The sequence below is a fragment of the Scleropages formosus genome, chromosome 24, assembly GCF_900964775.1.
Source record: "Scleropages formosus chromosome 24, fSclFor1.1, whole genome shotgun sequence".
Classification (NCBI taxonomy): domain Eukaryota; kingdom Metazoa; phylum Chordata; class Actinopteri; order Osteoglossiformes; family Osteoglossidae; genus Scleropages; species Scleropages formosus.
The window spans coordinates 17,504,547-17,515,151 of NC_041829.1; the positions used below are offsets into that span (position 1 = coordinate 17,504,547).

Below are 10,605 nucleotides of genomic sequence, written 5' to 3' on the forward strand. Positions count from 1 at the left end.
GAGGGGGGTTATACCGACATCCCGTAAATAGTTGATGTTAGTGTTCATTTGTGTACGTAGTTGCGTGTATGTGCTGATTGGTTGTCGTTCTATCTATGTTCAGTGTTGAAGAGGGGAATTCTGGGGAGTCCTAGGGGTAGCCCCTTAACCGTGGGCTGGGAGTGACCCAGGGGGATTCTCAAGTGTTCTGCAGCTCTTGTACTGTCTGAAGCGTCTTCGGCAAGACTGCTGTTGAAAGACATGTACGCGTCTAATAAAGAGCACGTTCGTTTTACCCTGACTCCTGAGCCAGTTTCTAGTAGCTCCACGGGGGGATGCTACAATACAGTGAAATACGGTGATTTTGTATCTTCATAGAGAGCCTGGGAAGCCGTCTGATGGTGGTACTTACATTTCACATTTACATTTATTCATTTAGCAGATGCTTTTCTCCAAAGTGATGTACATCTCAGAGAAAATACAATTTGTGCATTCTTTCAACTTTTATGCACCAACGTTCATTGCACGAGTAGGTGCGCAAACCTCAGGACAGACTCATCCCGATCACTTTCCTACAATTACTTATTTATTTTATTTATTTTTCTTTTTTACACAGACGTTTACAAAGTTCTAAGTACTAGTATCTGCTACTCCTCTTTGGTGTGTGTGTGTGTGTGTGTGTGTGTGTGTCAACAGCTGCAGTGTGCGTTTTCCTGCGCAAGCCCATGCAATCTGTCCTTCCCGGGGGGCCTGTGGGATGGGGTAAGGTGGGGGAGGGGCAAAGCAGGCTTGGGTGACTCATCCACTAAAGTGAGTGGTGCACGACCACGATGATCCGGCTGCCGCCAACCTTCTGGAAAGGGCTATGGGGGGGGGGGTGGAAGGTACAGCGTACCAGGCGTGGGGGGGGTTGGGACAAGCAAGATCAGACAAGCATTGCGTTATTACACACAACCCCCACCCCCCCCCCCCCCTTTTATTGACTTGAAGTAGGCCCTTAACATTGAGTGGTTGGTGTGGAATGCAGCCATCTGCAGGCTGCTGTTTTTATGAATGAAGGCGAACAGCTGGGCGGGGCCACTTCCTCACCCGATCATGATGTCAGTACGGTGAACGAAGCGGCCCCCACATGCGGGGGGAAGCCGCTGTAGTGCATCGCTACGCAGGACACCCCCCTCCCCCCCGTGACACACCCACCTACGCGCAGTAGCTCCCTTCTCCTACCTGAACCCCCCCCTCCCCGCGCCAGAGGACGTGCCAGGTTTAGAAGCTGCTGACGCCTCCCCAGAATCCCACCACTACGAGAGGGGCCGCTTGAACAATTCTCTCTCTCACACACACACAGCTAGCTTGGGGTTCCGGGCAGCGGCGCCGCCACTGCCTCTGAATCTGGGGACAGTAAAGCCGCTGCGCGGATCCCCTCCTCTCTCTCTCTCTCTCTCTCTCTCTCTCTCTCTCTCTCTCTCTCTCTCTCTCTCTCTCTCTCTCTCTCTCTCTGTGTGTGTCGCGCGCGCGCACACAGAGACAGATAGGTGCGCGCGCACCCCGCTTCCCTGCGTGTGCAGGAGTCCAGCGCCACCGGCACCGCCAGCTCCGCTTCCAGTCCAGACCCAGAGCAGCATGTTCTGCTTCTGCTGGCAGAGCTCCTTCCTCAAGCTGCAGGCGCTCGACGTGGACGCGCGCCCCTCGCTCGGACCCTCCCCGGAGGAGGACGACGCTCCGCCGGCGCCGCCGCTGGGCTCCAACAAGGAGCAGAGCCGGACTCCGTCTCACCACGGCAGCCGCAGCGAGGAGACGAGCCCCGCCGCCGGTAAGGGAGCGCGCAGCCCCGTCTATAATTCGTCGTCGTCCTCCGTCGTCGTCCTCCGCCGCCACTAACGCAGCCGCTCGCACCACGCGCACAGTCCGAGGAGAGTGTGATGTCACGCGATGGGTCCGAGGCGAGCGGCCCACCGCCACCATCGCCACCATCATCTCCTCTCCTCATCGTCTCCATCGCTCCGGATGAGCGCGACACCCGGGCGGGTGTGTGCGTGCACCTGCCGTTGCCGGACGGACGGACGGACGGACACATCCGCGTCGCGTTGTTGCCGTCGGCTCGCGCCCCGGCACGCCCCCTCCCAGCCTGCCCACCCAACTCTCCTACCTACCCTCCACGCGACGCCTAACTGGGCGCGAGCTCCCGCTCCCTCTTTTCGGCCGCTGATCATTGCCCGGCTCTTTTAAGTGTTTATGCCGCATGCTGCTCACGCGGCGCCGTGGAGACTTCGAAGAACAGCCCTCCGTTGGAGTGATCTCCGCCACACCCCCCCGCCCCCAGCAGCGCTGCAGCCGGACCAGGCAGGTTCCCCACGCGCTCCTGCCGTCAGTGCGCCGCGCGCTTAATCCCACCGCTACCGCGCACGACACGGGCATCTCCCTCATTCACATTCACCCCCCCCACCCCCGGGGTATGCCCCACTTCTCTGTACGTGCTGCCTGCCCACGCGACGGACGCGCCTTGCGGCGAACAGCGTCACGCGGGGTGGGCGTGTCCGCCGGCTGCCTGGCACGTGACGGTGCGCTATACGTGACTCAGTGCGTTATATAAGGCATGTGGGTCAGTGGGTCACACGGCAGCCTTTGTTTATGGGTGACGCGACGTGGTAACGGTAGCTCTGGGTGAGCGTCTGCTCGCTCCCGTGTTTCTGTCCTGCTGCTGTTGCCCCCGACTGGAGCAGTAATTGGACACTGGAGCTGGTGGGGGGAGTTTACCATGATCTGCCTTTATTACCATGGTCTGCCTTCATTAGGGCCCCGATCCAGCAGGGAGCCACTTCAAACTCAGCTTCTAACCTCTTTGGTCAGAAGTCAAACCTCAAAGCAGGAGTTGTCTGTGTATCTGTGTGCAAACACACACACAGTGTGTGTGTGTGTGTGTGTGTGTGTGTGTGTGTGTGTGTGTGTGTTTAAAGTGAAACACAGTGATTAGTTTGGCAGACACTTTTTCTCCAAAGCTCCTTACAGTGAACACTGTGTGGTGTTAATGTGAGGTCTTAGGAGCCAAGGTGACTTAGAGTGATGGATACACCACCTACAGTCCTGTCTCTCATCACACACACACACACACACACACACAATGGGCAATTTGTAGTCGCCAACTGACTTAAAACGCATCTTTGGGAGAAAACCCACACAACACGTGGAGAACATGCAAACTCCACACAGACCGAGTGGGGTTCGAACCCGCATCCTCTCGCACCACTCAGCCGCCGTGAGACAACAGCGATGCTGGTTTGTCACCTTGACGTTTACCAAGCATGTTTGGGGAAAAAAGGTAATAATGAACCACAATGAACTCGTACACCTGGAGAGAGGGCAGTCGGTACGAACCACCAAAGTCTCATCCCTCCTTTGAAAAAGTATAATGTGTCGAATTCGGGTCACGTTGACAAATCTTCATACAAATATGAATCATTTCATATAAATAGGTCTTACATCACACATTAGTCAATGCCCACATGGAGAATATTCAACGGTACCGTTTATGTTCTGTTGTCTGACATTACGTTGTTATGTTGCTTCCCTAAAGTGGTTCTTCTGTCACACGGAGTAATTACAGAGCGCAGCCATTAGGTGGCAGTAGAAGGGTGCTTGACGTGGACTCGGTGCCGCTTTTCTTCGTCCTCCCGGCAGACCCCCGGCCCGCAGCCAGGACCCCGCACCCGGACGGCGAGAACGGCGAGGGCCAAGCGTCTCCGGGGCCCAGCCGGCTGCTGCAGTACATCACGGACGGGGGGAGCCCCCTGCCGTCACCGCGCTGCCCCAGCTTCAGCCAGAGCCAGCGCTTCAACACAGATCCGGAGGTGGCGCCCTCTCCACCCTGCTCTCAGCAGTTCATCATGTAAGGAGACAGACCCCCCCTCCCCTCGAGGTCACAGGAACCCCCTGCGTAGAGAGCAACTCCAGGGAGCTGAGCTGAGAACTTTCACTCCCTCCCCCGCAGTCATGTAGTACCATGGTGTCCCTGGGTCAATAGCAGGACTTCATTTATGTCCCCTATCCAGTTCTGAGGGTCACGTTCATTACAGTCCTTGTTGTATTTTTATATGCATTTGTATCTCTTCTGATTAAAAATTTTAGCGTGTGAGTGCCAGAGAGAGTGTGTTCCGCTTATGTATGGATGAGTGACCCAGTGTAAGTGGTGTATCCAGCAGTGTAAGTCACCGCAGTGAATAAGGTGTGTGGGCTCATAACACTACATAGAGTTCATTGGAAGTCGCTTTGGAGAAAAGCGTCTGCTATGTAAATTAATGTAAATGTAAAAATTGTTTATTCATTCAGTAGATGTTTTTACATAAAGCAACGTGCAACACTGGGGTTCTATGTAAATCTGCTTACAGTGATTTACTCATTTATGTAGGTAATTCTGTGCTTCGATCACTGGCTCTGTTCTGAGTTTGACTGTAAAGCAACAGTAACGATGAAATATTTTAATATTGTAAATAGTTCTAAGCAGACTGTTTGCCGGTGGGGGGGGGGGGGGAGAGGGAGTGTGGGTGGTCAGCCAGCCCTGCTCAGTCTGATTTATGTGCCCGGCGACTGCGGCCTCCAGTCGTTTTATTTTCTCCAGTTTGACGTCAGTCTGTGCTTCTTGTTTTCCTCTTCTGTTGCCTGAGGCCACTTGTACATCGTTCGTGACAATTTGCGTCTCCTGCATGTTTGTGCCACATGTGACGTTGTGTCATTCGGACAGCTGGTAGTGCAGCGGTTAGAGATGCTGCCTTTGGATGCATAGGTCACGGGTTCGATCTCCGGCTGCAATACCCTCGAGCAAGGTATTTACCCTGCTCCAGTAAAAATGATCCAGCGGTATAAATGGGTAAATACCTTAACACTGTAAGTTGCTTTGGAGAAAAGTGTCAGCTAAATGAATAAGTGTAAATGTCTGCTTTATTTGTAACGGAGTGCTGTGTAACACTCTATTGTATTGCAAGGGTACTGAGTACCCAGTACAGTACCAGCTGTCCCCCAGGTTGAACAATAGGGATCGCTGACATGTTTGTACACCTTTGCCTGGCAGCATGAGACAGAGCACAAGGTCATCAGTCAATATTTCCATTGATCTCTCTCAGCCTCCAAAGTAATTTGTAGCATTACACTCCTTACAGTGATTTACCCATTTATACAACTGGGTAATTTTTACTGGAGCAATTTAGGGTAAGTACCTTGGTTCAAAGGTTTGACAGCTGGAAGTGGGATTCAAACCTGTAACCTCTCATTTCAAGTGCAGTAGCTCTAACCGCTACGCCACCTGCTGCCCGTTTGTGCTGAAATAATTTTAGAGATTTTCGTTTTGTATTCCGACTGAATTTTCGGTCCCGTGTGTGTGTGTGTGTGTGTGTCTGTGTCTGCTGGTCACGTGTCACTAAGCATGTTCCAGGTTTGCATGTGTTGTGAAGCAGGTTTAACGGTAGGCTTCTTTCCTCAGGGCCCGGGGCATTGACAGGAACGGCGCGCCAGGGGACACCAAAGACACCCCGTCCATCCCCCTGCTCACAAAACACGTACAGACCCTTAAGAGAAAAATCCGGAAGTTCGAAGAAAAATTTGAGCAGGAGAAGAAGTATATGGTAAGAAAGGCCTCTGCGTTTACCTTCCAGTGTGTAACAGAGTGAACGTGACCTGTGTTTACTCATCAGGATAACAGATGTCAGTAAAACCCACCCAAGCAGGACTGGGGCACCGCCTTTATTCAACCAGCTTCCCCAGTGTTTACAGCTCGGGTGTGTGGTTTGTTCATCGGCACTCGTGATCAATAACGGCATGACAACCATTACAGGTTTAGCGGATGAGTAAATTTTCACATTTAAACATTAATTTAATGTAGATCAAAGCTATTCAAAGATTAAGAGATCTTTTTTTCATAACTGTTATAACATTTTTATTTTAGGGAGGCATGGATTTTATATGTATGCTCATTGCTTTTTTTTTTTTTTTGCACCTTTAAGTAATTACACATTTTTAAATAGACACGTCCAGCATTGTTTTATTTTTTGTGTGAATTATTGTAGTGTGTTCCTCCTATGTGTTTACAGTGTTTTGATTGATATTTGCTTTTATATCCCATGTAATGTTAAGTAATTTGTGTCCATTTGAATGGGATTTGGTGATACTTTAACATAAACGGTGGTTAGTTTTGAGGTTCAGGAAATACATAATTTTTTTTTTTTTAAACCTTTGATTAATGGTAAAAATATAGTAATCAGGTCCTTAGTGATGAGAATTGACTGTGCGGGGGGTTTACCGTCTAATTTGGGGGGACACTGCTGACCTCTGCAGGCCGCACCCGGTACTGCAGCGCTCATTTTAACCACTGTGCCACTGCACTTTGTTTCCTCCCTCAGCCCTCACACAACGACAAAACTGCGAACCCGGAGATGTCGAAGCTCATGAGCGAACTCGCCAAGTCCCGCAAGCAGCTCAAAGGTAGGTGCTGCTCCTCCCGTCCCCAGCAGATGCCGTGGGCCCCGAGTCCGTAATTGCAATCTCCTCCTCCTCGCTCATTTCCTTAGAACTGCTCATTTTCTTGAAATGCATAACGCACAACAGTGGGGAATTTTGTTGGAAATGTTAAGAGTAAAGAATGAAAATGTGATTATAAGGAGTAAAGGAAAATTTTCACTGCACCGCAACCACAAGGAAATGTTGGCGGGGGGGTTAGAGATACAAAAAAAAAACGATGTGTGTGTCAAGGGGTAGAAGATGGACGAGTGTGACTTTTGAAACACCGTACTAACTGATTTACTCCTCCTGGGCGACACAGACCTCAAACTGAAACAGTCGGTGGAGGAGCTGAAGGAGCAGAAGAAAGAGGCGCCGACTGAAATCTGCAGGTACAGCAGTGACCTGCAGGGGGCGACAGAGCTGCAGCATAAACCCTCCTTAGAGGAGACTGTGGAGGCCCTGCTGAAGAGGTTGAAGGAGAAGCGTCAGGCCCTTGGGCTCCCAGACAACATGAAGGTACAGCTCTTCTGGGAGAAGGCAGGTGTCTTGGGATCGAAACGTACTGCTCGGGCTCGCTGTTTCGCCAATGGGTTCCCAGCTGGCTTTGCTCCGACTGGGAGGGAGGGAGGGCTCTAGTTTGGCCAGAACATCTCAGCAGGCCTTCTGCTGACACCTTTGTGGCCATGTGTTGGACTCCTGCGCTGCCGTCTGGGTCCAGCAGCCTCATGCAACTGAGGGAATTGGGCTTAAATCACTAAAACAACAAGATCAAATAATTCCTCTTTTCTCCCCCCCTCCACCCAGGAAATGACACAAAAGCAGATGGCCCTTGAGAAGATTACCCTGCAGAAGTGTCTGCTGTACTTCGAGAGCCTCCACGGCCGTCCTGTAAGATCTCCTATTTCCTTTGCCATTTTTAACGTTATGGTAAAGCCATGGGCCTTGCACCCAAATAAGTACCGTTTCCGCCCAAGTTGTACTGTATGCAGTTATTAAATGTACTGCTCGAGTACTTTGCTGCTGTGTGAATGTTACCACAGCGGGGCCGCTACCTAAACAAGGCAGAGCATCGGGCTAAACGTTTGTGTCCTCGAGCACTGCGCCCCCTGCTGCCCTAACAGGAGCGCTCACGTAGGCCTTTTTCTCAGGGTACGAGGCAGGAGAGGAACCTGGTGAAGCCCTTGTATGACCGATACCAGATGATCAAGCAGCTGCTGTGTGCCATGCCCACCATCACCACCATCGTAAGTCAGCCCCTCTGCGTGAGCTTCCAGGTCGCATGGCTGCTCCCCTCGTATCACGTCACTGTCTTTATTTCCAGGCATGTTAACGGTACCCTTCATCAGGGTACTTACCATGAAGGAGTAAATTATTGTAAGCTAAGCTTTAAAAAAAAAAAAAAAAAAAAAAAATGAAATCAGTTGTAAAGGGGGTATGTTGGCGCAGTGGGTTTGGCTGGTGCCCGCTGTGGGCTTCGAGTCCTGCTTGGGGTGCGTTGCAATGGACTGGCGTCCCGTCCGGGGTGTTTCCCTCCCCCATCAGCTTTGCGCCGTGTTTAGGGGATAGGCTCTGGCTCGCTGCGACCCTGCTCGGGACAAGCGGTTGCTGACATTGGTTAATTGGTTGAGTTGTAAAGGGAGTCTTGGTTCGGCACTTACCGGTCCGATCCGTACCGAGACCGACCGCCCCCGAAGCCGTGTTCTGAACCAGGGAGACTGCTAAAGATAACTTGCCAGCACTGCTCTGCAGGAGGAAGAGGAAGGGTCTGACGAAGACTGCGCGGAACAGTACCCCGCCCCCCCGTGCAGGGCGTCCGCGGACGAGTCGCCGGCTGCGCACGAGGAGGACAGCGACACGGCCTTCGTATCCCCGCTGGATGAAGTGAAGGCCGTCAAACAGCCGACGCTGACCATGTCGAACCTGCACGAGGCCTCCAGGTAAGGGACCCATTGTCTGCGGGTTACTCTCCAGGTTAGTGACGTCCCACATTTATGACCCAGTGCTCCTGAACAGTGTGGAAGTAAAACGTACCCAATCACGTCAGCCGAAGGCCCCGGTTCAAGTCCCACTCCTGTTGTACTACTTTGCATTGAAGTACTAACCCCGAACTGATCCAGTAAAAATAACCTGCTGTCCAAATGACTTAATCATTGTACTTACCTCAAATCTAAATAGTTTAATTGAAAAGAATCAAGGCTTTTTACATTGCAGTAATTAAATTAATGGACCAACCACATTCAAAATGAGCACAACCTTTACATTTATTTGATACTTTTCTCCAAAGCGAGTTAGAGTTAATCTACCTACAATTATTTATACAGCTGGGTACTTTTACTGGACCAAGTCAGGGTAAGTACCTACCTTGCTGAATGGTACTACAGCTTGGGGTGGGATGCGATCCTACAACCTTTGGGTCCGAAGGCAGTACTGCTCACTACCAGCTGCCCTGTCCAGCAGTATGAATGAAAAGCTACTACTAGTTTAGATATGTAATGCCAGTGTATATTGAAGAACTAATACCGTGGACAAGTTTTCCCAGTTTTTCCTTTGTGATTCTGGGAGTAGAATCTACTAGCACTGCTGCGTATCCAAGTCAGTTAAACCCAGTAGGTATCGGCACCTGATTAACGTTAGTCTGGCTCCGTTCGTGGACACAACCGCCCAACTGAACCTCAAACGTGACATCAAGAGCGAACGGTGACGCTTCCGCTGATTCGGCTAATGCGCATCAGAGAGATTTGCAGTGATTTATTGATCACATCTGCGGTGGAACAGGCCTCAGTTGGAGTAACTCACCCGGGACATCCATATTTTTACCCTTTATGGTTGAAGAAATTTTTATTATTCTTTAATTTAATGCATTGAAGGCAGCTTCCAGCGTTAAGGGTTGTCAAACAGGATGCTTATGGTGATGTACTTATACAGCAGGGTGACTTTTACTGTAACGATTCCAGGGTAGGTACCTCGGCCAGAGGTACTACAGTGAAAATGGGGGTTTGAACCCAGGTCCTTTGATTATAGGGTGACGGCCTGCCCCACCACCCAACCCATTGTGTGTTCATTCCCAGGTCAGAGCTCCTCGAGTGTCTCCGGGAAACGCGCGCGGAGAAGAGGCGGCGGCGCAAGGCCCTTCGAGAATTCGAAGTCCAGTTCTTCAGACAAATGGGGAGGTAAATCGCTGTAAACTTCTCTGTTGCACTTTAATGGACTGCTATGATTAGCTTCTCAAAAGGGGGGGGGGGAATCATCCACAAAAAAGTAAAGATGAGAAACGAACGCGAAAGGCACGAGTACTACACGACACGGCCACCGGTGAGATAAGGACAGCTGTTCTTTATTCATTTCTGTAAATGCACTGAGCAAAATAAAATACATTTGCTTTATTAATCTGATATCCACCGATGTACAAAACTATTTTAAGGCAACACAGGGCTTAAACACCTTGGTCTCACATGGTTTTACTTAGTTTTTTTGTTCCTCTACACAAGGGCTGCACAGAAAGAAGACCGCATTCCGATGGCTGAAGAATACCACGAGTACAAGAATCTAAAAGCTAAACTCCGGCTACTGGAAGTCCTCCTAAGCAAACATGACGTTTCCAAGACGATCTGAGGGCGGGAGCGAGACGCTCCGTTCCGTTACTTCCGAACGCACTGCTCACACTTGAACATTTGCTATGGGACCAGCCTGTGCCATACTACCACTGCGATGCACTTTACTTACAATCATCTTGTTTGACAAGAGTACACCATGGGTAAGGTACCCGCTCGTTCAGAGACGGCGTGAGAATTATTGACGTACAGCGCACTACGAGAAGCGCCGCGAGCGTAAAGACGTCGTCGGGATGGAACTCGGAGAGGACAGGAGGTCTATTCAACTCTATGCTAAAATATGGCACTTTATACTGAAGACTTTTTTTTTTTTTTTTTTTTTTTTTTTAAAACCAAAGTCAAGACAATATGCAGTTTTCTCACATGTGGTTTAGTATTTTACATGGTTTGTAACTCTGGAGTCATTAGGTGATGTATGATGAGTAAAATGATGATGTTAAGAAGTCCATATGCACTTGCCGTACTCTTGGGCTGCTCCTCGGTGGAAAAGGAGGGAGGTTGTGGGACGGCGGCGCTGCAAGAGCTACCA

At 50.5% G+C, this 10,605-nt stretch overlaps 1 protein-coding gene across 1 annotated transcript; it reads left to right on the plus strand.

Annotated features, from left to right (window-relative positions):
* The first annotated feature begins 1,491 nt into the window (after positions 1-1,491).
* On the plus strand, positions 1,492-10,413 carry fam13c (family with sequence similarity 13 member C). Its single transcript, XM_029248885.1, has 10 exons — positions 1,492-1,789; positions 3,655-3,862; positions 5,450-5,591; positions 6,366-6,447; positions 6,785-6,981; positions 7,270-7,353; positions 7,614-7,709; positions 8,215-8,402; positions 9,534-9,635; positions 9,954-10,413. The coding sequence occupies exons 1-10, from the start codon at positions 1,600-1,602 to the stop codon at positions 10,075-10,077; spliced, it is 1,413 nt and encodes a 470-aa protein (XP_029104718.1). The 5' UTR covers positions 1,492-1,599; the 3' UTR covers positions 10,078-10,413.
* The last annotated feature ends 192 nt before the right edge of the window (positions 10,414-10,605 follow it).